Source organism: Condylura cristata, unplaced genomic scaffold (genome assembly GCF_000260355.1).
Source record: "Condylura cristata isolate star-nosed mole 26May11 unplaced genomic scaffold, ConCri1.0 scaffold00008, whole genome shotgun sequence".
Taxonomy (NCBI): Eukaryota; Metazoa; Chordata; class Mammalia; order Eulipotyphla; family Talpidae; genus Condylura; species Condylura cristata.
Genome location: NW_004567109.1, coordinates 25,057,837 through 25,085,390, shown reverse-complemented (window position 1 = coordinate 25,085,390; position 27,554 = coordinate 25,057,837). Strand labels below are relative to the sequence as shown.

The following is a 27,554-nucleotide window of genomic DNA, read 5'->3' as shown; positions in this document are numbered from 1 at the left end:
CCGGGAGGGCTGGCGCGGCCGGGGCAGGTTTTCCGAGTCCTCGGGTGGACCTGAGCCGTGGAAGAAGACCGGGGACAGATAAGAGGGGTGAGGGTGGAAAAGGGTGGAGGATGAGGATCGCGGCCCTTTGCCCACTCCAGAGCTGAGAAGGCCTGGGACTTGGACTTCATGGGGGCCGATGCCCCTTGGTTATTTGGCCTCCACTTCTGGAGCCCCGGGGCTTGACAGTTACTGGGGGATCTGACTGCCCTCCAGGTTTCCTTTCCAGAGTTGAGCCACTTTCTCCAGATCACAACGCAGGGGTGCCTGCAGGGAACAGTTACTGAGCGGTCTCCCTTATCTCCTCAGAAGGCATCAGACTTCAGGAGGGACACCTTACCCCATGTGACCCTTTGGTCCCCTCAGATTCCTGAAGGCATGGGTTGGCCAGGACAGTGGTGACCCCAGAATTGAGCATGGACGACTGGAAGCCCAACCCCCTCATCAAGCCCTTTGGGGCTCGGAAGAAACGGAGCTGGTATCTTACCTGGAAGTATAAACTGACCAACCAGCGGGCCCTCAGAAGGTTCTGCCAGGTATAGAAATGTCCCAGATCTCCCAGGAATTCCCTCCCCACTCTATCTTGGCTGCCTGCACCCTAGGAATGGGCAGTGGGTTCCTAGAAGGAACCTCTTTGTGTCATGTCCCTATAAGGTAGTGCTTTAGGCCCAGAGTTCTGGAATCAGAACTCACGTACAACCTCTGAGTCTCCGACAGAAACCTGAAGTCTGCCCAGGAAGACTGCTCAGGGTCACACACCTGTCAGGCACTCTGGGCTAGGAACCAGGTTATCTGATCCCAGCTTGGTTCTCTGGGATTGGCTGCATCTCTAAGAACTAATTGTGGAGGGGACCAAGGAAGTCAAGGTTTTAAATGGAAGAATACAGGAGGTCTGGGTAGGGAGGGCCCTGGTGAAGGGGAAGGGTCAGGGGAGGTTCCCTGGAGGAGGTTTTGGTAAAACTGGACCCTGGTTGGGGAAGTTAAGTTGGGTAGATAGTGGGAAGAGAGACAGGCCCCAGGTCCTCCCCATGACCTCACTACACCCAGGGCCCTCCTTTTGGGAAGACCCTCATTGGTCTTCCCACTGAGCTTCTCGTTAGTTGTCCTCATCCCTCCCCTCAGACAGGGGCTGTGCTTTTCCTGTTGGTGACCGTCATTGTCAACATCAAGTTGATCCTGGACACACGGCGAGCAATCAATGAGGCCAATGAAGACCAGGAACCAGAGCAAGACTATGGTAAGACCAAACTGAGGATAACGTTGGTGGAGAGGCGTCCCCTGGGATCTCAAGGCCAAAATGACAGGTCCTAAGGGATGCCAGTCTGCTGGAGTGATTATCTCCTTGACCTTTTGCACCCCCACAGATGAGGCCCTGGGCCGATTGGAGCCCCCACGGCGCAGAGGCAGTGGTCCCAGGCGGGTTCTGGATGTGGAGGTATACTCAAGTCGCAGCAAAGTATATGTGGCAGTGGATGGCACTACGGTGAGTGGGCCAGTGTCTGGTGTGCTTCGTTCTATTCAGGGTGTGACTCCACAGGCATTGGGATCCACTGCTTGAGCAGAAACTGTACCTCTGCCAGCTTCTAAGTGCAGTGTGCTTTTGGACTCCTCATTTTCTCATCTGTAGACTGGGACTGACGATCTCTACTTTTGAAGATTAAATGAAAAACATCTGAAATGTCTTATTTGTAGAGTGAGATATTATCTAAAGTGGTGGTTAGTATTACTAGGCAGATAATTCATTGATTTATTTCATAGATACTTCCCGATCCCTTCTTTGGCTTCAGTCTTGTCCTAGACCCTGGGAACCTAGAGGTAGCAGACCTGGTCCTGTTTTGTGGGGTTCGGTCTGATGGAGTGTAATATCCGCAGCATGAGGGAAAGATTGTCAAGAGCTCAGGGAGTCATGGAGAGAGGGTGTAGAAATAAGTGATTTCCATCAGGGTTGGAAGAGAACTGTGTAAACAGGCACAGGCAAGAGGAGAGGGCTCATGAAGTGTCCGTAAGATAGAGCTTGAATGTGACATTCAGTAGTTCAGTTTTGTCTCTGCCACCCTGCAGGTGCTGGAGGACGAGGCTCGTGAACAGGGCCGGGGCATCCATGTCATTGTCCTCAACCAGGCCACGGTGAGGTTCAAGGGGTGGGCAACCTGGAGGACTAAAGCTGAGCCCTTTGCAGGTGACATTGACTCACAAGAGCTGTGTCCCCTGTCAGGGCCATGTGATGGCAAAGCGAGTGTTTGACACATACTCACCTCATGAGGATGAGGCCATGGTGCTGTTCCTCAACATGGTAGCGCCCGGCCGAGTGCTGATCTGTACCGTCAAGGTCAGTGACTCTGCCCTGGTCCTGCTGCCTATATTCCCAGCTTCAACCCTGCTCATGGCCCTGGATTCTATGCCCCAGTGTGGCATAGCAGGAAAACCTCTGGAGGAAGGTTCTAATCCTAGCCTGTTGTTTTTATGAATTCAGCAGAGTAACTTGAGTGATCCGATCTGAACTAGGGGTGCAATGGGAGAGTCCCTGTACTTATGGAGTTTACATTCCAGTAGGACCCTGTCAACAAAAAGCAGTCAAACAGATGTATAATGTCAGGGAATGATAATGAAGAAGAAAATAAAGCAAGGGAGACAGTGATGGGGAATACGTTTTAGAAAGGGAAGGCCTCTGTGAGGAAATGATGTGTAAGTAGAAAGCTGGAGGAGTGAACCAGATATATCTGGAGGAAGAGCGTTCTACATGGAAAGACTGGCAAGTATGAAGCCCCTGGAGGGGGAAGGTGCTTGGTATGCTTGAGGAACAGCAAGGGTCAGTTGAGCTGGAGAGGAAGCAGGGGAGTGGTGAGAACTGAGGGAGGAGACACAGCTGGGGGAGAGGCACAGATTGTGTGGAACTGTAAGGATTTAGTAGCCTGGTGATTTGGGGTGATTACCAGAATCTCTAAGCCTTCAGTGTTCTTATCTGTGAAATGGTAACAATGACAGAGGGATGTTGTGATAATGTAATAAAGTGAGTTAAGTAATAGATTTTACCTGGTGCTAATGCTTTGAGCTCCTGGAACCATATCAGTCAGACCGACTGCTTCTCTGGTCTCCAGGATGAGGGCTCCTTCCACCTCAAGGACACAGCCAAGGCTCTGCTGAGGAGCCTGGGCAGCCAGGCCGGCCCTGCCCTGGGCTGGAGGGACACCTGGGCCTTCGTGGGACGAAAAGGAGGTACTGGCACCGTGGGACATTCACCCTTTAGTGTCGAGGGGCTGGGAGGATCAGAACACCCAGATATGTAGGGTGGGGGTACACAAGAGTCAGTGATGGTGGGTTGGATGAAAGTGGGCAAAGAGAGGGGAAGAAGCTGCCAAACTAAGCCTGAGCCCCCATTCTCCATTATTCCTGCTCCTGCCAGGTCCTGTCCTCGGGGAGAAGCATTCTAAGTCACCTGCCCTCTCCTCCTGGGGGGATCCAGTTCTGCTGAAGACAGATGTGCCACTGAGCTCAGCTGAAGGTGGGGTTAGTGGGGTCTGAGTTCTGGGACAGTGTCTGGTCTGGGTATGGCATTTGGATCCTCTTTATAGGGATTTACTCTTGACCGGACTCCTGGGGCTCTCCAAACCATCCCGGCCTCATGTTCCTACCCCACTCATCCTGTCCCTTCCTCAGAGGCAGAGTGCCACTGGGCAGATACAGAGCTGAACCGTCGCCGACGGCGCTTCTGCAGCAAAGTTGAGGGCTACGGGAGTGTGTGCAGCTGCAAGGACCCCACGCCCATCGAGTTCAGCCCTGACCCAGTGAGTGGGGTTAGGCACTGAGGCTTGGACTCCTTCCCAGGGTGGCAAGTAATCCTAAGAAAGATCCAGATTGGATTTTCCCTGCCCAGCCTGGGAGTGAAAAAGGACCTGAAGATCTGTACTGAGCCCTGAAAGACAGGGGTGTCCTGATGGCAGAGGATGGAGCAGGCTAACTGGGCAAAGGGCCAGAGTTTGACTTGGGCTGGGTAGGTGGAGAGGTCAGGCAGGGAAGACCCTCCACCTTTTCCCTCTCCACACTGGAGGCCCCTCTCCCCCAAGAATTCTTCCTTTGGCAGGGATCCCAGTTTGAAAGATAAATGAGGTAAGAGCTAAAAGCTATTTCTTCCTCAGCTCCCAGACAACAAGGTCCTCAATGTACCTGTGGCTGTCATTGCAGGAAACCGGCCCAACTACTTGTACAGGTGAGCCAGGAGGTGGGCTATACCCAGCAATGAACAGGAGAGTGCTTAGTGGGTGGGCAACTCAGGCTCATCTCTGCAGGATGAACTTTTAAGGTGGGTGGAAAGGCATTCTAGGGCTTCCCTGCTGGCACAGGGGGTTACATCTCAGCACTGTGAAGCTATTTCTAGCCACTGCAGCACAAATTCCATCCCTGGCCAGGGAGCTTACCCACATGGCACAACAGACATCTCCTGTCTTGCCCACTGTTGCCCTCAGCAGTGTATTTCAGTCAGTCACCTGTGCTGCTCCCCACTCTTATCTCTGATGAAGCCTCTCACCCACCCCACACCTCTGGCCTATACCCCAGCTACTGTATGCATAAATAAATAAAATAAATCTTAAAAAAAAATTTTAAGTTCACCCTATGGGTAAACTTGGGGGTATCTGGGTATCGAGCCATGAGCACAGGGAACCCCTGAGTTGGGGGGCCAAAGAGGCCTAACCTAACCTATCCCTGGGCTCTCTAGGATGCTGCGCTCTCTGCTGTCAGCCCAGGGGGTGTCTCCACAGATGATAACAGTTTTCATCGATGGCTACTATGAGGTGAGTGAGATTCAGGATCTTCGGGTGGGACAGAGCACAGAACTGCTGGGCTGAGTAGCAGTGATTGCCAGGGACAGTCAAGAGCTGTGAAATATGAAGGGCGTGGCGTGTCAGAACCTGCACAGGAGGGCAGGGGCAAGGTAGCCTACATGGTGACCAGCGGCCATGTTCCCCAGGAGCCGATGGATGTGGTGGCACTGTTCGGCCTGAGGGGCATCCAGCACACTCCCATCAGCATCAAGAATGCCCGAGTATCTCAGGTACTGCCCAGGCAGGGATGGGAAGGGGCAGGCACCTGGCCCTGCTACCCACCCAGAGCTCACATGTCCTGTTCCCAACCCCCACCCAGCACTACAAGGCCAGCCTCACTGCCACTTTCAACCTGTTTCCGGTGAGTAGTAAGGATGAAACTGTTGGGCCTAGCAACGGGAAACATGGGCATAAAGCCTGGTCTTAATAGATCACAAACTCTTGCCCTCCCTGGACCTCATCCTCCTGATCTAGAAAGTGGGGGTAGTGCTGCCTGAGAAGTGGGTTATGGGTGAATGACTCACAGGATGAGAAAGGCCACCTTGGAATGTTGTTTTCCCCTGCCCTTAAGGAAGCCAAGTTTGCTGTGGTTCTGGAAGAGGACCTGGACATTGCTGTGGATTTTTTCAGGTGAGGGGAGAGCCCCTTCATGTAGCTCATATAAGCTGCCTGGGCCTCTTGACATGGCTGGGACTCCAGGGAAAAGGTGCCTTGACAAGCTTTCCAGCGCCAGAAGCTCAAAAGTAGGGGGAATGCTTGAGCAGAGGAGGGATGCAGGTGTTGGGGCTACAGTAGGGAATAAAAAGGGTGAATGGAGACAGAATTTTGACGAAAGGAGGCATGACTCCAGCATCCGGCTGCAGCTCTTCCAGCACTACTGTGAGCTTGGGTTTTCCTTGCCCCTCCCTGAACCCTGGATCCTGCTTTTCCCAGTTTCCTGAGCCAGTCCATCCACCTGCTGGAGGAGGATGACAGCCTGTATTGTATCTCTGCATGGAATGACCAGGTAGACTGAGTGGTCAGGGGTCAGCTGGGAAGTTTGTAGGGGTCCTAAATTAACCCCTGCCATCACGGTCCCCTCTCCAGGGCTATGAACACACAGCTGAGGACCCAGCACTGCTGTACCGTGTGGAGACCATGCCTGGGCTAGGCTGGGTGCTCAGGAAGTCCTTGTACAAGGAGGAACTGGAGCCCAAGTGGCCTACACCAGAAAAGGTACTGTGCAGGTAGGGTGAGCGGCCTGGAATGCCCTACTAGTTGGGAACCTCCTACCCTTCACAACCCCCTCCCCCCCCCGCCCCCCCCCAGCTCTGGGACTGGGACATGTGGATGAGAATGCCCGAACAGCGCCGAGGCCGAGAGTGCATCATCCCTGACGTTTCCCGATCCTACCACTTTGGCATTGTCGGCCTCAACATGAACGGCTACTTCCATGTGAGTGGGAGGCGGGGCTGCTGGGGCGGGCACAGTACGGTGGGTCTAGGTCAGGAACATGGACTTGGGGCAGTCATAGCTCTCCCACTTAGCTAGTCATATAACGTGGGGGGAAATACCTAACCTCATGACCCGTTTGTAAAACAAGCATAAAAATACTATCTTTCTCATAGAGTTGTGAGGTTTGAGGTTTAAATGAGTTAATATATGTAAAATGCTTTGAACTGGAAATATTATATAAGGGTTAGCTGGTATTATTTTTATTATTACTATTCATAGCGCTAGACTGTGGGTGTGGGGAGGGTGTTTCTGCTGCCAAGCGCTTATCCAGCCCTGGTTTAGCTCTGTCCCCTCACGTCCTTGAGCATGCTGGAACCCACACGTCAGCCTGAGGTGAACAGGGAAGCCCTCAGCCCCACATCCCTACCTGACTGTCCAAAGAGTCACTCCCGTTACATTCAGCAAGGGAGGTCTTGAGACCACCCACCCTGAGGAATGGAGAGCTATCAGCTTGGAACCTCCTAGGAACCAAAAGGGGCCTCGGAGGCTGGGTCATCAAGCCCACCCCACTTGTGCTCCAGAGCAGGGCTGACATTCGTCAAACTGCTCGCAGTACCTTGGTCACAGCTGTTGCCTTAGCCCTTGCAGCCCATTCCCCCATCCCCTACCGCCCTTGCTTTGCAGACCCAATCCTGACTCCTGTAGCTCTGTAACATTAAGCTCAAGGGAAGCATGTGGCATCAGGTGAAGCACATTAGGTGCAGGGAGAACCACTGGGGGCAGGGACTAGCTCAGAGGTCAGCAACTTGAGCTGCTGGTTTTCGCATGAGCTCTCTGGCAATGGTGGAGCCCCAGTTACAGCTAGGAGAAAACTAGAAGAGTCAGGAGAAAACTACAGGGACTTTTATAGGTCTGGGGTATCATTTGTAGGCCTTGTAGGTATGTGGTGGGTCAAATGGACGGTGTGGACCAGACAGTGTAAGGCCCTGACTTTCACCCTCACACCAACTCCAGGAGGCCTACTTCAAGAAGCACAAGTTCAACACGGTTCCAGGTGTCCAGCTCAGGAACGTGGACAGGTGGGGGCTGAGAACAGGGGCCAAGGGAGGACATTAGCGAAGTCTTATGACTGCTTCCTGATGGCCCCTTTCAACCCCGGGGCGTGTGTCTTGCCCTGCTCTGGGAGGGCAAACCCTAAGCTGATTCCCTTGCCACTTCTTGCCCTGCCTGTGGGAAGCCTTGAGAGGCTACCTCCCCCTTGAACAAGTTCTCCCTCCCTTCAGTTTGAAGAAAGAAGCTTATGAAGTAGAAGTTCACCGGCTACTCAGGTATGGCCTAGGGAAATTGGGGTATGTAGCATGGGGTGAGGAGGAGTCAGATATTCAGGGCCATGGCCTGGTAACTTGTAGAGCCACTGCAAAATGCAGACTGAGCTCCTTGTTTAAAAATTATAAGAATGTCAGGTCCTCCCTGGTGGTTTAGGGGGTTGAGTCTCAGCACTATGGAGCTATCTGCAGCCACTGCAGCACGAGTTCAATCCCCTGCCAGGGAGGTGACCCACATGGCAGCAGCAGACCACTCCTGTCTCGTCCGCTGCTCCCCTCAGCAGTGTATTTCAGTCAGTCTGCCTGTTCTGTTCCCCTCTCTGTTTCTGGTGAATCCTCTCACCCACCCTCATACCTCTGGCCTGTACCCCAAAGTACACTGTTGAGGGGAGCAGTAGGAGAATTCATGCTGCAGTGGCTGCGGATAACTTCATGGTGCTGTGCTTTAACTTGTGCCGCCAGGGAGGGCCCAAATAAATAAATGTTTAAAAAAGAAATTTATAAGAATGTCAAGATACCAATAGCAGAACGTTAAACTTAGGACATGGCCTTGTGTGACACACACATGAGAGGGGCCCTGTCTTGACCTTTCTTCCCCTAACCTGCCACAGTGAAGCCGAGGTTCTGGACCACAGCAAGAACCCTTGTGAAGACTCTTTCCTGCCAGACACAGAGGGCCACACCTATGTGGCCTTTATTCGAATGGAGAAAGATGATGACTTCACCACCTGGACTCAGCTTGCTAAGGTGCCCCAAACCACACCCATCTTAGGAATAGACTTCCCCCCAAGATGTAGATATAGTGAGTCTTTGTTTTAGAGTCTTCTATCTCAGCACTTTCTCTTCATACTCTCAGCATCCCTTTTCCAACCTTCCCCCCTCATCTAAATCCATATTCTGAAGGTTGCTTCCTCTAGGAAGCTGCTAGAAAGCCATAGGAGCTAGGCTAATGGTCTCAGTGACTCCTCCCACAGCTCTGACACACGCCTCCTATCCCACCCCCCCACCAGTGCCTCCATATCTGGGACCTGGATGTACGTGGCAATCACCGGGGCCTGTGGAGGTTGTTTCGGAAGAAGAACCACTTCCTGGTGGTGGGAGTCCCAGCCTCCCCCTACTCGTGAGTGCTTCATTCCTGCCTTAGGGAATGGTGAACTAGTGGGATGAGGGAACATAGCTAATGGTCTTTTATGAAACGTTACGTACTATCTCTCCAGAGTGAAGAAGCCGCCATCAATCACCCCAATTTTCCTGGAGCCGCCCCCAAAGGAGGAAGGAGCCCCAGGAGCTGCAGAACAGACATGAGATCTCCTCCAGGACCCTGCAGGGCTGGGTACTGTGTACCCCCCAGGCAGGCTAGCCCTTCACCCCATCCTGTAGGATTTTGTAGACACTGCAGGGGTTGGGGCTGGTTTGTTTTTAACATGAGTCTTAATTACTAACTCCAAGGGGAGGGTTCTCCTGCTCCAATGTCCCTGTTCCTGAGTTGGAGGTCTATTTATTTACTTCCCTGTTGGGAAAGGACAGGACAGAGCCTGGGAATCATTGGGATCCCCAGGCAGCTGATTCTGCCCTTTGTACGCACCCTTATCCCAGGCCTGGCTCAGATCTCACCTATTTATTGACTGTCCTGAGGGCCTTGGAAACAGGCTGAAGCCTGGAGGGCCTTAACTTACTACTGGACTGGGGTGCTGCCCTGAGGGTAGGGCTGGTTCTTACTCAGGAAACTGGTGTGCCCAACCCATGGACAGGCCCAGCTGGGGCCCACCTGCCGATGCAGACTCACTCAGAAACCTTCAGACACTGAACCAGGCCTCTTCTTAGCCTCTTCTTTGTTCATGTCTCCAAAGCTGGATAAGGTGGTCATTGATTAAAAAAGGAGAAAACCTCTGGGGATGTGTCTTATGACTGTGTGCTTGTGAGGAGAGGAAGATGGGTGCGTCATAATTGATGGTAAGTTTTCTTTACTGTCCCTCATAGGGTTTATCTTCCACTTGAGACTGTTTGGTGACAAGCGGATGCCCAGGTCTCAAACTCCCAGGCTTTTCTCTAGGACCCTTCCTTGCTGCTAAACCATTAGGTCTCCTGCCTAGCTAATCTTAGTCAGACACCTGTCCATAAAGATGCCTTAATCAGTGACCCAAAGAGATGAGAAAGATCTGAGAAGCTAGACACACCAGGAAGTAGATGGGTTGTCTAAAAAGTAAAAGATTGCCCAAGGCAGGGAGCGTGACAGTTGAGGAATCTGTGAAGCACTTAGGACAAGGAGGTGAGTGTGGAACACCTCTTGAGAATGGGTCTGCCTCCGGAGCTTTCCCCGTGACCCTGGTAAGCTCCTTATATAGAGCCTTGGCCAGGGAGAAAGGCACTGCTGGGAACTCCCGTCCTTCCCCCACTTCTCTGCCCCTGCTGCTTCCACTGGTGCCTAGAGTCCAGCTTGGCAATGGCACGGGTGGTGTGTGGGTTGGACATTTCTCTCCACCCTGGCGCCTTCAGTGTTTGCTGGAGCTAGAGATAGCACTTGGGGTGCCACACCACCAAGTTGAGAAGCAGTTAGTCTGTGATGAGGTAGAAGCCCGCCCTGGGCAAACAAAAAAGCTTTTATCTCCATACAGGGACCTAGGGGAGGAGGGGTAGTGTGTGAGAGGCACAGAGAGGTAGTAAAGAGGGAAGGAAGGCCAGTTCCTCTCTCGGGCCCTCCGGCAGGTCCCTGGGGGCCTACAGACTAGTTCTCAGCTACTGTGTGGCTCTGGCCAGGTTGCTGTTCCTTTGGGGCTCAGCAAAGGGCAGTTCTGACTATCCTAGAAAAGTCCAGGGAGAGGGATCCAGGGGCCGAAGGGGAGTTAGAAGAAAGACTAGCTACCCAGGTTGGACTTTCCTTGGTAGCAGACACCATATGCTCTGCCAATGGCTCCCCACTTAGTGCTGTCCTGGCTCAGTGGGCATCAGATGTATCTCTGGGATGTTCTGGACTTCAAGTAAAGCTGGGGCCACATCAACCGAGACCTACCCGCCTGGTTCTAAATCCCAGCTCTTCATTGAAACTATGGGCCGGGAACAAGTTGCTGGCCTTCCTTGGCCCCAGTTTCTGGAGTATACGAGTAGTTAAGAGGGCTTCCTTGGTGGCATGAGAGGTTAAGCTTCAGCACAATGCAGCCACTGCACCATGAGGCCATCCTCAGCCAGTGTGCTGACCCTCATGGCGCAGCAGACCTCTCCTGTCTTACCCGCTGCTCCCCTCAGAATGTATTTGTCAATCTGCCTCTTCTGCTCCCCACTCTCTCTTGGGTGAATACTCTCATCCCCACCCCTGCCCCAACACACACACACACACACACACACACACACACACACACACACACACACACTACAGTTCTTGGATATATAAATAAAATAAATCTTAAAAAAAAAATTAAGAAATCAGTTCTGCAGAGCACCTAGTAGGCCAAGACCAAGAAATACATGTTCTTTCTGAAGTCCACAAACGAACAGGTGGGTTTTACCTGCATGAAAGGATAGGCAGCTTGGATCCTCTGATGAATCTAAGAAGTGACCCTCTCCCATTGCCTGGAACACTTCCAGTCTCCCGCCCTATTCCAGCATAGCTTGTTATTTTCATAGCTTTCCAGTCCAGTGCCCCTACTCAGGAGGGGGTAGTTTAAGGCCAAAGTCTTCCCACTTTATGAGAAGGCAGACTAACAACCCTTACCACCTCAGGGCCACTCTTGTTAGGCTACCTCCCATGTCTGGAATCCAAACGAAGGGGAGAAATAGCCACCCACCTCCACCTCACTTCTGCTACCTTTCTAGGGGGCCTTCTGGAATCTGCAGCCAGTTTAGGCAAGAAGGACCCCAAAGATACACAGAAAAGAGTCCATATGGAAACATTTTTAATTGGTCCATGATGTCTGAAATGTCTTCTACACATCCATCTGGTTACTGCTAATTTTGCATATCCCCAGGCTGTAGGGTGCCTTTCATCCCCCAGGGGAGGACTGGGATCACCAAGAGGCCCCCTTGCCTGAAGGGGTGTCAAGGGCTTAGGGGACTGACTAGAGGAAAGGGCAGGAGAGTTGGCTCACAATGAGTTTGCATTTCCAATCATAGAAGGATAAGTCAGGCACAGCCTGAAAAGGGTGATCCCTGTTTGGCCCCAAGGCCACGCCAGCAGGCCTACTCCAGCCCAAGTGACACTGTTAGATCCTATCCCCACCCTGATGACTGCTGTTTGGCAGCACCAGGGTACCTCCTCCCAGCTCCCATGTAGCAGGCAGCAGCACTGGCGGAGGCAGAAGCAGACTTATTCCAGATTGCAGTACACATACATGGATACAATCATGGCAGCCAGCTGGTGGGGAGGAACAGGGAAAGATGAGAGGGTGATCAGGGGTCTTTAAGCAAGTCCCCTGCCCTCCAGACACCCTGCTGTGTTAGAAGTCCATCTTTTCCAGAGGTGGGTCTAGCAGCCCTGACGCAGATCCAACCCTGCCCAACCCCCTCACCCCCTTACCTCCAAGGCCCCAATTCCAGCTGCCACGCCACCAACAGTGACTGCATTGGTTCGAATGGAATGCACAATCTGTTTCATGCAACCCTTGGGGAGGAGAAAGAGCACCTCCAGTCAGCAGCTGCCCCCTCTGAAGCCATTAAAGCAGCCCCCCAATCTTTCCTACCAGTGCGTACCTGTACATGCACTTTCTGGGCCTTCTCCTGGGTGCAGTTTTCCACGGCTTTGTTGTTATTGTCAAGGCAACAGTATGGGGGAAAGGCATGGTGTGTTTTTAAATAGGGAGAATCTTCAAAATCGGTGTAGTTGTTGAAGCCACAACACTTTAACTGGAGGAATGGATGAGAAAGCAGTCAGTGGGGCATTCTTTCTTCCCCCCCAAAAACCTCCTCAGCCCACCTTACATTTTCCATGGTGGAGTTCCAAAGTTGCGTGATGTCCTTCTGGGAACCATAGTCTTTCTTGATAATGGACACGATCATTGGCTTCAGCAATTCTTCGCTCTGGGTAGGACAGGCCAATGTTTAGGGACTGGTAGGGAAGGCACTTCCAGGGCCTTGCCCAGTCTTCCCCCCTTGCCCGATCTCTGCCCCTCACCTTTTTGGAGTACACCAAGACAACCACAGCAGCTGCGATCTCAGCAATGAAGATGAGGAGGAGGATGATGAAGAACTGAGTGGAGAACAGGGGTCTGAGTTTCAGGGAGAAATAGCCCATCTGCCTTCCTTGCCCTAGCCCCTCTTCCCCGCAGAGTAATGAGGTAGTGACCCCCTTTGCTGAGACCCCTGAAGGACAGAGCAGGGTTTGGGGATCCCCAGGATCTGGTATCTAGGGTGAGGGGACCTGGGACTTGGCCATGGACTGTGGAACCGGTGTGACAGACCATCATGAGGGCACACTTGCTCTCATACTGTGCCCCGTAGCAGCCCAGGAAGCCGAGAACAAAGAGCACAGCTCCAGCCGCGATGAGGAAGTAGCCCACGTTGACAAACTGCACAATGGTGGACGACGAGCCGAAGATCTTCAGGAAGGATGGCCCGTCAATTGACACCCAGATGCCCACTGCCAACAGGGCCACACCACACAACTGGGGACAGAGAGACAGGCCTTGAAACAGTGTGGCAAGCAGCTCCCTACCACAACCAGTGAGGTGGGAGCTGAGAAATTTCCCCCTTTTATTTGCTGAAAATTTATCCTGTAGGGAGGGAAAACATTCCTCAAAGTTAGAAAGATAGAAACTGAGATGCCTACAGCTGGCACAGGCTGCACACCTTGGTAAATTAAATAGAACTGGAAGGGTGGGGAGGGAGGTTTCAGAAATAGCCACAGAGTGGGGGGAGGGGAAATGCTTTCCTCACTGCTGCCAGGGCCCTGCCACACAACCAGGAGAGAAAACAAGCAGTTGAACTCACCGCCCCCCCCCAACCCCCCCATTTTCTTTCTGGGCTTTCAGTGCCCAGGACTCTGCTGTCCTCTGATAGGAGGAAATAAGGGTGGTAGCACTGAACCAGCTCAACAGTCACCGTAGCAACCTAGGCGGGGCGAGATCTACACCTGCTCCCAACAGTGGTAAAGGAGGAGGTAGGGGACAACCACTCAGGCTCCACCTGGCTCCCCTCCAGTCAGACTCCAGGCCTTTCGTTCATCTGGCCTAGACCTCTCCTTGCCTCATAAGTGGAAAAAGGTACCAGAAGGTGATTACAACTAGAGTTTCTCTCAGAAGCTCCAACTCAAACCCCAAACTTTAGAGGGAACCCTGAGGCTACACTTGGGCCGGCACTGACCAGTTCCCACAATTCTTAGAGCACAGCTGTGTTAATCAAGAGCTTCAGTGGACGAATCAGCCTGATATCACCTTGGTCCCAGCCCAAACTTTCCAGCTACAGAAACTGAGGCAGGAACTAGAGGAAAGGTGGGAGATTGTGGCTGGATCACAGGCATGTTTGCTCAAGGACAGAAAACTGGGCTTTCAGCCTGCAGGGTCAAATTTCAAGGAGTCTCAGGCCTGCCCTGCCCTGCCCAGTCTGGGCAACAGAGGCCAAAACCAAACCGGATTTGCCTTTAACCCCCTCAGGCCAGAACCCTTGCTCTCCAAATCCCTAGAGTCTTTTAGTTTTCTCCCGATACATGAATAAAGGTTAATTCCTTGAAACCAAAGGAAACCCAAGACATGGGCCACACTGGAATTAAGAGAGTTTACTCACCCCCTGCCCAATTTGTCCAAATTCGTCTACACTTGATGTCTCTCTTTTACTCATTTCAAGCTATTCTAATGTGGCTGCTACATCTCTGGTGACACACTGTGCAGTGGACACTTCATGGGCCATGCCCTACTCTGGCATCTCACTATCTTTGTTTCCTTCTTCTGTTGCCTTTTCTTCATGAGCTTCCTGAGGGTACTTTCTCCTCTGGACCCTTGTAGTTGGGTTTCCCCAAATTCATCCACTTGCTCTCATCCACTTGCTGGCTTCTGTGATCACCTGTGGGTACCTAGCTTTCAGATAATTAGCTTGAACCTGAACTACAACCCCATAGAGTACAAAGCTTTCTGGCAGACTTCCCCCAGGGTGCTTATGCCAGCTATATGGGCATCATCTCAATATCTCCCTTGTCCTTTCCAAACCTCAGCCACCCTGTGAGGGCTTTCACCATTGTTCATTTCTCTCTATCTCCACCACCATCTCCAAGGTGCATGCCTCATTGCTCAGCTTCATCAAACATACCTTATACATTCTGTTCCTGGTTTTCTGAGCAATCTCTAATTTCATGGCCTCTGGGTCTTTCTGCATGCCTTACAACCCCCTCACACAGAGCAAATCCCCAGCCTCAGCAATTTCCTCTAAGTATTTTTTGACCAGGATGGTCGTAAGTCCCACCAGAGCCATGTAAGGGCTCTCATAGTCCCTGTGCCAAGGTCAGAAATTTTATGTTGCAACTGTCTGCCTAACTGGCATGCCACACCTTCGATCCTCACAGACAAAGGCCTTGCTCACCTGTCATCCTAGCACTCAAAGTCTGAGGCAATGAGTTGCTTCAGAGTTTTAGGTAATAGATGTTTGTCAAATGAATAAGTGTTGCTTGGGGGCATAACTCTGACTTAATGATGTAGGGCCTTCTCTCCTTTCAGCTTCCTGTTATACAGAGGCCACTGGATTTCCTTCCACCGTAAGCAGAAGGCAAACCTCTTAACTTCACTGGGCCCCAATGCCTATACAAAGGGGGGAATACTACTCTGCCCTGTCCTGCCCTGCCATAAGGCTAGCCCAAAGCTTCCTGGGAGGAAGGGGATACAGCTAATCGTTACCCCAATTTATATGGCACGTAAGCTGCTATTGACACCAGGATCCAGAATTTGTGAAGGTTTCTGTACCTCATCATAAGGGGAAACTTTTATGACCACATCTGGGCACAGTAATCCCCAATCTCCCCTTGGCCTTTCCCACCTCCTGTAGGAAGCCCCCAAAAGCCAAACCGTACCCCCTTGCCCCGGCCCCCATACTTACAAAGATGATCAAATTGAAGATGATCATTAAGGTCTTAATGAAATTGAAGCACTGCATTGTGGCGCCTAGAAGGCAGACATGTGTGAGTCAGGACCTCACTCCCTATGTGGGCCAACGGCCTGTAACATACCAGACTCCAGCATCTTGAACGCATCTATAGTCTGACTGCTCTGGTCTTTTCCTAATTCTCTTCGAAATTCCCAGACCTGATGCCTGTATCAGACACTCTGAGATCCTAATACTCCAGTGTTCTCCACTGGCACCCAAGCCTGGCAACCACTAGAGCTCACTCCATGCCCTTTCCCTGGCACCTGTATACCTGACCTCCTCTCCAAACCAACAGTAGACTCTTCCAGGGTCCTTCCTCAAGACCCTTCCAGCTCCCAAATCTGTTCCAAAATTGGTTTTACAGGTTAATCTTTAGCAAATGTGTTCACCTGCTCAGGGTTCTTGGCGGCCGACCCGTGTTCTGAGAAAGATCTGCTGAGGCTCCAGAGGGAACAGATAGCTCCAGGGAACAGCCGCAGAGTGGGCAGGCAGGAAGACTGGGCTGGCTCTCACACACCACTGCTCACCTGCAGGAGGGGCAGGTGCTTTAAAGGCTTCCTTCTGCCTGCCTGCCAGCCCCACCCGCCTGCCTGCCCCACCCGCCAGTCTGCCTCTTTTGCCCCTACTGCCCCCTGCTGCCTGGAGATCTGTCCCCACAGCCACTGGGGCAGAGGTGTCCACCCCACAGGCTAACCTAAGGCAAAGCCCTCAAGACTCAAGATCTAAAGAAGGAAGAGAAGCCTGGGGTGGGGAAAGTGCCCCCACCTGTGTGCCTCCCATGATCTAGTACACGCTTTCTGTATACAAACACACACACACACACTCAATGAACTCTGTATGGACTCACTCCCGGCAACTAACAACAGAGCAACACCTGAGCAACAAACTTAAAGGTGCTAAGTATGAGGTAAACACTTAGAGCGAGTAAGTGGTACAGTCATGTTCATTCTCTCTTTTCCTCTCTCTCTCCTGTCTCTTTCTTCCCTCCCTCTAGTGGCTGAAGGTTTGGTAACTTTTGCTCCTTCCCTGGGTAATAAGCAGCTCTTAGACCTTTTCCCACTATAAAACCCATCTTTGCCCTTTCTTGTCTTTCCCCCTCTCTCCCCCCACGGCTTCTTTTCCCTCTTGTCCTTAGACACCCGTTCTTTATGCCAGCAGGTGGCACTATAGCCCCACAAAATGTCGTCACTCTAGTTCTTAAAAGTCAATTACTTTACATCTTTCTTAATCTTTCTGGGGGCAGCTGGTCTTCCATCTCATCCCAACTCTCTCCAATTAAAAAATATATATATTTATTTATTTATTTATACACACAAAAGTTGGGGTGTAGGCCAGAGGATTCACCCAGAGACAGAGTGGGGAGCAGAACAGGCAAATCAATTAAAATATACTGCTGAGGGGAGCAGCGTGCAAGACAGGAGAGGTCTGCCACGCCATGTGGGTCAGCTCCCTGGCCTGGGATCTAATTCGTGCTGCAGTGGCTATGGATAGCTTCATGGTGCTGAGACTCAACCCCTTGCGCCACCTGGGAGGCCCCCTACCCCAACTTGATGTCGAGGGGCAGAAACTTCTAAGGCTTTCCAGTCACTCGGACAAGGTGCTCCAATCTTGGTTCTATTCCTTATTATTTATGCGATCTGGAGGGGGGTGGAGGCGGGGGAGAGCTGGAAAGGTAGAACATTTCTTAGACTTGGTTTTTCCTGATCCGAATAACAGGATACATAGGGTTTTAAAATGATATCACCCTCCCCCACTCTGTAATGTGTGACAATGACCACAGAGAGAAGATCAGAGTGAGGACAGTCACAGCTGAGGGAGTACAGGTGGAAGAAGTGGATTTTTAAATGTTTGTTTTTATCTATTTATTTATAAATTTTTTTATCTATTTATTGTTAAATAAAAATTTTATTATTTTTTAAAAAAGATTTATTTTTATGTTTTATACAAACAAGAACTGGGGTGCAGGCCAGAGGCACAGTGGGGGTAATAGGATTCACCAGAGACAGAGTGGGGAACAGAGCAGGTAGATCTACTGAAATACACTGCTAAGGAAAGCATATTTCACAGCGTGTGAGCCAGGAGAAGTCTGCAGTGCCATGTGGATCCCCTGGCTGGGGATCGAATTTGTGTTGCAGTGGCTGTGATAGTTTGATGGTGCTGACTTTTACCCCTGGCTACCAGGAAGGCCCCCAAATCATTTTTATAATAGAAGGAGGCAGCTGAAAAGCAAGAGACTGATAACACTATCATTTATAGAGATCATGTTTTAAACACATTATTTATATAGTAAGATTTTTTTGTTCCTTCACAAAAATTCTTAGATTCTCTTTCTTTTTTTAAGTATTTTATTGATCTTTGCATGGAAGAACTGGGATGTAGGCCAGGGGTACAGGGGGTGAGAGGATTCACCAGGGACAAAGTGGGGAGCAGAAAGGTAGTAGATTTTACTGAAATACAGTGCTAAGGGGAACAGTGGGAGAGACAGGAGAGGCCTGATGCACCACACATGGATCAGCTCTCTGGTTGGGGTCCAACTGAGGCCACAGTGTTAATAGCATGATAGTGCTGAGACTTAACCCCTAGGCCACCAGAGAGGCCCCTTAGATTCTCTTTTTATTCACTTCCTAAATATGGGAACAGGGACAAAAAGGTTAACTATTTGTTATGATCAACAAAATATGTAAAGTGGCAGAGCCAGGATTCACTCCCAGAGTGTCCAGGCCAGTCTTAGACTAACACTGTCTGCATAGATGCAACCTCTGAGAAGGCAGAAGGGACTGGCTTCCAAAAAGAACATGGGAGTAGGCCTTGGCATGAGACTCAAGGAAGGAGATAACCAGGACAGGTGGCTCTAAGAGTATAGTTGAGTGGCAAGGTCACTTTTCTAAGGTTGCAGATGGCAAGAGTAGAGAGGGTGGTGGGGGAGAGCTTTGTGAGTCCCAGTTTCCTAGCAGGCTACTATAAGAACAGAGAAAAGGTGCAAGCTAGGAAGAGAGCCTGGGTAGAATATGAGGGGAGGAAGAGTGGGCTGATCTATGGAGGAAGAGGCAAGTCCAAATAACCTAGTGTAAGGCCTGGCAGAGATACTGATGCGCCAGTCTCCTGTTCGAAAGGAAATAAATCCGGGGCTCACACTTCTTCCATCCAAGGGGACCTTGCTGCTCCTCCACTGGCATTGGTTGTCTTCGTGACTTTGTCCTTCATCTCAGCAAGGAGTGTGAAGCCACATTCCTCTGTGTCCTAATGCCCAGCACATTTAAAGTTATGAGTGAACATTTCCTGAATTTTTGAATGAGTGGATGATTGAGTACAGCGCAGCAAGAGTTAAATGTTGGGCTCGAGGCCTTGACCCTCATGGACTTGAGCTTGCCTGCCTATGTGCCCTAACTGAGCCTCAGTTTCCTTATAAGGTGGATCCTCATTATTTATGGTTTCCTGATCTGTGAGTTTAATTGCCTACTACAATCAGTTTGTAATGCCAAACCAACACTTTTGGCACCTTTGCAGTCATTCATGGGTATGTGCAGAGCTACAAAAAATTTGAGTTGTCCAATACTCACATTCTCAGTTAAGGTTGAATTAAGGTCATTCGTTATTAAAAATGATCCCCCAAATATAATGCTGAAGTGCTGTCTGGTGTTCCTAAGAAGGCTGTGGTGTACCTTGTAGAAGAAATACATCTAAATGTCACTCACACACAGGAGTTCAATGCTAGTGACAATAGCATATATTAAATTAGGTGTCTTTAAATAGAAACAGACATGCAACTAAGTCTTGTACTGATTAATCAGTTGACAAAAATATTGTGACCAGAGGTTAGTAGGAGTCTAACCATTCTCCTAGGCTCAATATTTGCTAATTCAGTGTACATGGTAACTTTATTAAAACACAAGTAGTGTGAATAACAAGAATTGTCTGATCGGAAATAGGAACAGTAGAATGCCCTTACAGGGAATTGTGGAGTTAAATGGGACCTTTGCAAAAATACTGAGCAGTGTTTGGCACAAATTCAAATGCTCAATAAACATTAGTAATAGTGTTAATGTGGATGAATGAGAAAGTGAGGGAATGATATTCTTTCCCCAAAGGGCCAAGGTGAAGTTTTCTGGCAATTGTACAGATCATATTTTAGAGACGTTTTCCTCCCCTTCCACAATAATCCTGAGGTAGATGCTCTTTTAATCCCCTCGATAAATATGGGGAAAGAGAGGCATAGAAAGGTTAAATTCTTGCCATCATCACAAGATGTGTAAATGGCAGAGTCAGGGTTCACTCTGGCCCCAGTCAACCCAAGCCAGAGTCTTGTCTTAGCCCTACTGTCTCCATCCTGAAGATTGTGAGGAAACCTAACCCATGGGGAGGGGCTAGGGACACAGGATGTAATAAAAAGCATCACCTGTATACACCCTTTGCATGTCATAGAGGCCTCCACTGCCCTGGCCAACAGCACCTTCAGGCACACTACAGAAACTCCCTGTGCCCATGGGGCCTTCTCAGCTTGTCCGTACCCCTCGGCACGGGGGCATAAGCTCCCCATACCGCAGACCAGGTATGCACTGGCCCCGACCAAGGTTTCCCAGGATGTACAAGTGTAGCCGCAGAAGGTACCAGCAGCGACCCTTAGGACAAGCTGCCACCATTACAGCCACCAATCTCACCACTATGACCACAGATACCAACACCCGCACTACCACCACCAGCATGTGGATCCTTCCACCACAAGGTTAGCAGAGGAAGGTTCTATTATGTGGCGGGGGCTTGAAAAACAGTATCACTGAAGTTTCCCCACTTTATTGCTGTATATGTACTCTGAGGGACACACCCTCTGTGAAATATCATCCCAGACAGATGGGGACTCTTGATGGCAGGAGTCCCAAATGGATCATGGAGAAGTGGAGAACTTGGGGAAGTAGGTGAATCTAAGAGCACTGGGGCTTCTAGAACTAACTTGCCTTCTTCATACTCTTTCCTCTTTCCTGTCCTCAGTTCTCAGATACCTCTGTCAACCTGGGAGCTTTCTCATCATCTAGAAATGTCCTGAAACTTGTCCACATGCTTGACTGGTTCCAGATCTGCATCTTCTAGGGGCCTTGGATGGTGAACAACAGATAAATACAGTCACTTCTGCTCCAATTGCCTTATTCCACTTCAAGGTGTTTCCAGACATCTACGCAGGTTGTGAGGGCAGGGAGGGGCTGAATGTTGCCAGAGACAGGCTTCAATGGCAACAGCCGGGATCACAGTTAGACAGTGGAAGGACAAAACAAGGTCAACAACATATACCATCTCTCCATCTTTGACCTCATATTTTGATCTGCCCCGAGACGGGGGTATTTCTGTCTCACTTTCCTAGCTGCTTAGGGAAAAGGATCTCTGTAGTTACTGTGGAAGGTCTAGGGACTCAGTTTCTTGATGTAGGAAGTAGAGGCACCGATCAGAGATAGGATGAAAGTCAGTTGTATTGACTGAGCACAATTCCATGGTTTATGAGGCTGGGTGTTCCTGTGATGGTCAGTGTGTAGGTGCAGCTGCTGGTGTGCGTGAGAGTTAAAGTATTTGAGACCCAGAGGACAGGAGTATAAGCCACCATGTGGCTAAGTATACCCTTGCAGTCGGATGTGCCTCTGTGGCTGGCTGTGTGTCAAGGTGTTTTTTTGAATATATAGACTGCCGGAAAGGGCATCAAGCAAGAGGAATGAAGGTCAGGAGGGGGGTGAGGGCTTCCTGAAGGAGGAAAAGATTAGCTTCTGAAGAGGTATACTATCTTCAGCGCACAACCCCCCCCAGTCATTTTCTGAGGTCAGCTGAATTGGGGTGCTTATGGGTAGGGCAAGAGTTTGAGTCCAGAGAGGGGGAAGGTGCTAAGCACTCTGGCCTGGGGATTTTCCATTTGGATTTCTGAGCATGTGCCCATGCTGGGTTTCTCTGGGGTGTGTCTCCACAGTGCTGTATCTTATTGTGAGGGACTCTGTAACATGTTGCTCTATATCTGGGTTAGTGGTATCCCTAAGTTCCAAGTTCTAGCCCCCAGTTCCAGGGCTCTCTTCCCTGAGGGTTGGGGGTAGAAGTGAATCCTGTAAACTTTGGTCTATCTCCTTGGGGTTCAAGAAGTCTGGCTAATGTTCTCTGCTGCCTGTGAGGAGGATATGAATTGTGTCTATGTCCAGCCATTCCAAGGCTGGCCAGAGACTGAGACTATGAGAGGAGGGAAAGATAGAGTTCTCACTGACACTGTCCAGACAGAGCTAAGTGGGCGATGCTGTGCCTCCTGATATCGGGAGGATGCTGAACCTCCATCACTACTGGAAAGTGGCTGGGCTAATAGTACCCAAGACCCACAACAGGGTCCCCACATATAAAGACACATGACACAGTCCATGAACACATGCAGGTATGTAAACGTATGTGGACTCACAGATACAGTGCAACAAACACACATGCCTGCAAGTACCTGCCTGTAAACAGATCCGCTCTGAGACTAATGTTCACAGACCTCCCCACATGACTTATTTAACAACATACACACGTGCCTCCAAATGAACACAGACACAAACATGCATGCACCTAGACACAAACATACAAGCAGCTACAGGCACATGCAATCACACTCATGCAAACCAGGCACACACAGACACACACACATGCAGACACACTCACCAGACTTCCCTGCCCCTTCGGCCCTGGGACCCAGAAGCCTCCCTCCCCTAAGTGAGTGTGTGTGTGTGTGTGTGTGTGTGTGTGAATGCACGCATGCCCACACTTGTATCTGTGTATCTGTGAGAGAGAGAGTGTGTGTGTGTGAAAAGGGGGGGGGACTTGCCGAGCTGTGGGAACTCAGTGACATCATCTCTCCCATCTATTTTTAGCTCCCTCTGCAATGACGGTTGCTCTGTCTGTTGCCCCTCCCCCTCCAGGTTCCCTACTCTCCTTCCCCTACAGCTCCCAGAGGCAGCCTCAGCCCGAGGGCCCCAGCAACCAAGTCTAAGTGACACTCTGGATGACAGGGTGCAGCTTTCACCCTCTCACTCCACTAGAGTCCTGGGAGGCTGAGAATCTGTGCTCCCTGGGCAGGGAAGAAGCTTGAGTTATGTGGCAACCTGGAGCAGGAGCCTGAGTTAGGTGAGCTGACCTGGCCCCCAGGGTGCCCTGCTTCTGCTTTCAATCTGAAACTCTCATCTATAGTGCCTGCTGTGTGTCAGGGAGGACCAAGTTCTGGAGATAGTGAGCAAGACAGTGGGAGTTCTTACTGGTGGGAGACAGACACTACACAGATCACAGGAGCACTGCGTTAAATTGTGGCAAGGGCACTGAACATTGGTAACATGCAGGGACTTAGTCTGGGATGATTATCAGTTCACTGTGTCCTTCTGTCTCCCTTAGAGATAAACTGAGGAAGCCAGAGAGGCTCTATCCCTTGCCTTATACCTTTCACTCTAACAACCACACCTCCAGAATTTCACAGAGCAGCCCTTTCCTTCTCACACCCCAGGCTATGCTCCTAACAATGCAACAACCTGCCATCTAAGAGGTGACCACTGCCATGCACATTCCACTTTTCTTTGGAACCTCTCCACAGTCTTTCCCTGGGAGGCAATCCTTTGTTCCTCCTGTAAAGATGAGGAAACTGAGACCAGAGAGGGGCGTAGCTGAACCACACCTCCTGGTGCCCTGGGAGGTGGCTGGCAGATAGGTAGGTGGAGAAGGAAGTGGTGGTGGCTAGGCCTGGGAGGGGGAAGGATGAGGGTGGGTCAGAAGGGGGAAGGATGGTGGCCTGTGTGTGTGTGTGTATGTGCAGACCTGGAGAAGGGCTTCCTGGTTCTGCCAGCCAGCCGTGGACAGCCAGAAATTCGTGTTTGGCAGCTTCAGACCCTTGCCCCGGGGCTGGAGGTGTGTGTGTGTGGGGGGGGGGAGGGCTAGAGGAGGGGCTTTGAGAGCTCTCCTCTAGCCAAATCATATTAATGGAGGATTTTTACAATACTCAGGCCTTTTGGAGCTTTGGGAGAATGGCTCTAGGTTGGAGGTAGGAAGCTGGAAATACAGTTCATGTTCTGCCTGAGATCCCAGGGTGATATTTGGAAGCTCCTGCCCCCTCTCCTGATCTCAGTGGGTCCTCCTCTCAGGAAGGATTGCCTTTTCTGCTCTCAACCCTGTGGGGTTTTCCTGGGAGCTTGACTCAGGCACAGTATCAGAAAATGAATGAGTAGGGGCCAGACCAGTTGCCTTGTGGGCGCCAGCCTAGAGGTCCCTCGTCACCAATGACCGGAAGACCAGCTCCAACCCCACAATGCTACATCGTGTCTCTCCACCCTTACAAGTGCCCTTACCCACACCCCCTCTTCCGGCCTCTGTTCCTTCCTCACCTTCAGGGAAAGCTGCAGGGCTCCCTAGGGAATCTCTCATCATTCTCCCCACTGGCTCCCTGCCCTGTGCTTAATCCTCCCCACCCCTTTGTCCATTTGGCCAGGCCAGTATCCCAGTAAACTCTCTTTTCCTGAACCCTGGGGCAGCCCAGGAAAGTGAGGAAACTGGGTGGGGGGCTTTAAAGGATCCTGCTTTTCCTGCTATCCTCAGACACCAGAGCCTAAGTTAGGGGTTTGAGGGGAGATGGTTGGACTTAGTTCTGGGGCCTGGGGCTGAACTGCCCTAAGTATATCAAACTGTGACTAGGTATACTACCCTTCTCCTATCCAGCTATCTCCTTACCTGCCTTCAGTAAAGTTAGAGGCAAACTCATGGACTCTTAGCATCACAGAATTTTAGGTTAGTGAAACATGAGTTACAGAGTATTAGAAATACAAGATTGTGGTAACACTGAGTTCCAGTGAAGCCCCTTCCGGTAATGCCATGGGCAAAGGTGTTCGTTCACATATGAAATCTCAAGAGGTAGATAGAGCACCTGGGTCACATAAGTTTAGGATGAGGTAATCTGCAATGAACAAAGACATAAGACACTCCCATGTGCACACATGCCTAGTTTCTTGAGAATGAGGGGAATGGGTAGTAGAGGGGATAGAGAAAGAGGAACTATGTAAACAAAAAACACATAACCTGAAGAAAAGTCATCAAGTTGCGTAGTATGCTGGTCCCAATGTCTCTAGCAACCCACAATTGGGATTATCATCAGCCCAGGACATTTTCCAAGGCTAGTAAGGTTTACACATTGGAATGGAAATTCACATCTGGCTTTTTTTTTTGAGAAGGGTAGCAAACAAAATACTATATATATCACACTTTTCTTGTTTGTGTGTATGTCTGAGAGGGAGGGTGTCTGTTAAGAGGAACAGACTCTCTTAAGAGGATGCTGAACCTTGAGCAACATGACATTTAGCAAAGTCACCCTGTGGGTTGGGGCCCCGGCAAGGCCCTGGTTGGGGATCTGTGGAGGGCTTCTGTGTGGCATGGTGGTGTGGAAGGACAACTCTGTAGAAGGAGCCAACCTTCATATAGCACTTTGCACGGGGACCCTTATCTGATCCATGAGGTTCGTTACTCAGCAAACTACAGGGATATTTGCGTAGCATTTCTGGGCAACTACTGTAAACTAAGGAACCCAGAGCGAGTGGCTTCATAGAGAGGTGAATGCTAAGTCCAGCTAGGCATGGAGAATGGAGTAATGTCAGCTAAAGATTCTCTTGCTCGACTGGCTGTCGTTGAATTCAGCTCAGTACTGTGGCTTGACCTCTACCCATACCCCCATTTGCCTCGTCTGCCTATTTGCCTGCTGTTTTACCTACTTGCACCTGCTGTGTAAACTTTGGCAAATGCTATCTCCTTTCTCAGTCCTCAAACCTCCTTTGTTCTCTTTTGAAGTATATAATTGGGTCCTAAGTACAGTTTTTAGTATTTTATAGTCCTGCCTTTGTTCAAATAAATAAGTACTAGCCAGATTTCTCCATTCTCAACTTCCAGAGAAGGTGACTGGGAGTGCCTCCCTGCAGTCCTAACCCAAAGGCACCAGGACCACTAATGTGGGCTGGATCCCAGATAGTAGATCCAAGGGTTCCAGCCTCTGAATGGGGGTGATGTTGGGAGTCCTGTAGCTAGTCAGCCTTGGCCACAGACCTAGGGGAGGGGGTGTAAATGACTGCTCAGGGTGAGAGGAGTGGTGAGCAGGAAGCTGAGAACTTGGGAGGCCCTTTTATCTGAAGGGTGGGCACCGCTGATAGACAGAGTGGGAATGTGGGGGTGGGGGACACCTTGGGTAGGTGAGACCCTGTTATCAAGTTCTGGTGTTGAGATTTGGTTGAGAGATTAGTAGGTTTTAGGAGGCCCTCCCTGGTGGCACAGCACTGCAAAGCTAGCTGTAGCTACTGTAGCACAAATTCGATCCCCGGCCCCAGAGGTGACCCACATGGTGCAGCAGACCTTTCCTGTCTTGCCTGCTCCCTCCTCAGCAGTGTACTTCATCTTTTTGTCTGTTCTGCTCCCCACTCTATCTCTGGTGAATCTTCTCACTGCCCCTGCACCTCTGGCCTGTACCCCAGTTCTGTTGCATAAATAAATAAATCTTAAAAAAAAAAAAAAAAGGCCATGGGCCTGGTAAGCAGGTTCTTGACTGGAAAGTGTGGGCTGAGGAAAAGAGATTCGTGGGTTTATGTTCCCCCTCTGCGCGAACATGTGCGCGCACTTCCACTCACATGTGCGCGCACTTCCACTCACACACACACACCCCTGCCCTGGGTGTCTCCCTTGATTTCTGTATAGGCACGGTTTGGGCACTAAGAGCCAGTCCTAGCCTTGTCTACTAGGGAAGCCAAAACCCAACACTGCTGGGGGTTGGAAGGGGAGAGGCTGCAGGGAGCACTGTCCAACTTCAGGAAATAGAATGGCAGGAGTACCGCATGTCCACATCAGCATGTGTGTACAGGCATAGAGAGATGGTGTTTACTGAGCACCCTACTGCATGCCAGACCACCAGTAGTCACCAAATTAACAAAAAAAGAAGGGTGCTTCCTTCTTTCTCCTTGATATTTTTATAACAGTAAAATGAGTTGTATTTTTCTGTATCTGTCAGTCTGTGTGTTCTGTCTGTCTACCTATCTACACAGACATGGGCTTCAGTGTTGCTAAGCTACTTATTATTGGGCCTCAGAAATATTGCTTTAACTTCTATAACTCTATTTTCTTAGTTGTAAAATAAGAATAGAAGAATCTAGGCACAGGGTTTGCTGTGGGGATTAAGTGAGCTGAGATAGCACAGCTGCCTGCAAGAGCGCTCAGTAAGCAGCAGCAGTGAGCCTAGTGGAGGGCAGGAAGTCTTCTGGAAGAGTGGTATTTTGAGCTAAGTCTAGCTCAAGAGCTAAGTCTTGGCAGTAAGAGCTAGTAGTGGGATAAGAAGAGAGGAAGAGAAAGATATTTAGTAACAAGGGAATGATGATAGTATGAGCAAAAACAGGCAGGTGAAAAACAAGGTAGCGAATTTGGGGAAACTACAGGTATGAGACAGAGTAGAGAACAATGAGGTTAGAAATATAAACTGGGGTCAGACTGGGGGGCTTAAAGTTATGAAGACCGAGCTGTTGCCAGGTTTTCAGTAGAGTAGGAGGAGACAGACTCCCTGTGGGGGCAGTGCAGAGGCCAGGACATGTGAGGAGGAGGAAGCACTGGGATGGAAGGAAAGGAATGGACTTGAGAGACAGAAGTGACAGGACTCGTGTGGATTGAATAGGAGACTTAAGTGAGAGGGAGGGCCAAGGGCCAGACCCTGATTTCCAACTTGGGTTCCCAGACAGAGCAGGAAGAGCAATACATTTGAGGGAAAACTGACTTAAGTTTTTGGATATGCTTGTGACCACATTCCAGGACAGATCTTCAATAATTGGGATTCTGTTGTTTTACCTGGCAATTACCCTGTCCAGAAGATGGGAGAGGTACTATG

The 27,554-nt window shown here is 50.3% G+C and overlaps 2 protein-coding genes across 3 annotated transcripts in view; one reads left to right on the top strand and one right to left on the bottom strand.

Moving 5' to 3' along the window:
- Positions 1 to 9,514, top strand: part of POMGNT1 (protein O-linked mannose N-acetylglucosaminyltransferase 1 (beta 1,2-)) — a 28,312-nt gene extending 18,798 nt beyond the window's left edge. Inside the window, exons 2-23 of one of the 2 annotated variants that reach the window (XM_012722381.1) lie at positions 406 to 575; positions 1,162 to 1,276; positions 1,404 to 1,522; positions 2,101 to 2,166; positions 2,255 to 2,368; positions 3,138 to 3,255; positions 3,443 to 3,541; positions 3,697 to 3,824; positions 4,176 to 4,246; positions 4,754 to 4,829; positions 5,006 to 5,089; positions 5,179 to 5,220; positions 5,431 to 5,489; positions 5,793 to 5,865; positions 5,946 to 6,074; positions 6,168 to 6,293; positions 7,308 to 7,372; positions 7,577 to 7,621; positions 8,230 to 8,365; positions 8,629 to 8,738; positions 8,836 to 8,951; positions 9,215 to 9,514. In XM_012722381.1, coding sequence (XP_012577835.1) covers positions 456 to 575; positions 1,162 to 1,276; positions 1,404 to 1,522; positions 2,101 to 2,166; positions 2,255 to 2,368; positions 3,138 to 3,255; positions 3,443 to 3,541; positions 3,697 to 3,824; positions 4,176 to 4,246; positions 4,754 to 4,829; positions 5,006 to 5,089; positions 5,179 to 5,220; positions 5,431 to 5,489; positions 5,793 to 5,865; positions 5,946 to 6,074; positions 6,168 to 6,293; positions 7,308 to 7,372; positions 7,577 to 7,621; positions 8,230 to 8,365; positions 8,629 to 8,738; positions 8,836 to 8,923 — 1,983 coding nt within the window. In that variant the 5' untranslated portion in view covers positions 406 to 455 and the 3' untranslated portion in view covers positions 8,924 to 8,951; positions 9,215 to 9,514. Of the gene's footprint in view, positions 1 to 405; positions 576 to 1,161; positions 1,277 to 1,403; positions 1,523 to 2,100; positions 2,167 to 2,254; positions 2,369 to 3,137; positions 3,256 to 3,442; positions 3,542 to 3,696; positions 3,825 to 4,175; positions 4,247 to 4,753; positions 4,830 to 5,005; positions 5,090 to 5,178; positions 5,221 to 5,430; positions 5,490 to 5,792; positions 5,866 to 5,945; positions 6,075 to 6,167; positions 6,294 to 7,307; positions 7,373 to 7,576; positions 7,622 to 8,229; positions 8,366 to 8,628; positions 8,739 to 8,835 lie in introns of both variants that reach the window. The other variant, XM_004678955.2, reaches the window with a different exon arrangement.
- A 2,013-nt stretch (positions 9,515 to 11,527) lies between these two features.
- TSPAN1 (tetraspanin 1) lies at positions 11,528 to 16,162 on the bottom strand. Its single transcript, XM_004678952.2, has 8 exons — positions 16,066 to 16,162; positions 15,629 to 15,693; positions 13,009 to 13,212; positions 12,723 to 12,797; positions 12,530 to 12,628; positions 12,302 to 12,454; positions 12,129 to 12,212; positions 11,528 to 11,966 (listed from the first exon to the last, which is right to left on the bottom strand). The coding sequence occupies exons 2-8, from the start codon at positions 15,683 to 15,685 to the stop codon at positions 11,919 to 11,921; spliced, it is 720 nt and encodes a 239-aa protein (XP_004679009.1). The 5' UTR covers positions 15,686 to 15,693; positions 16,066 to 16,162; the 3' UTR covers positions 11,528 to 11,918.
- Between the last annotated feature and the right edge of the window lie 11,392 nt (positions 16,163 to 27,554).

Bases quoted from the DNA above. Each gene is read 5' to 3' on its own strand.
- TSPAN1 (XM_004678952.2), bottom strand. From the start codon at position 15,685: ATGCAGTGCTTCAATTTCATTAAGACCTTAATGATCATCTTCAATTTG. The intron at 13,213-15,628 runs GTAAGTATGGGG...CTCTGTCCCCAG, and splicing joins TCTTCAATTTGATCATCTTT to TTGTGTGGTGTGGCCCTGTT. The intron at 12,455-12,529 runs GTAAGGTGGGCT...CCATTCCTCCAG, and splicing joins GGAACTCCACCATGGAAAAT to TTAAAGTGTTGTGGCTTCAA.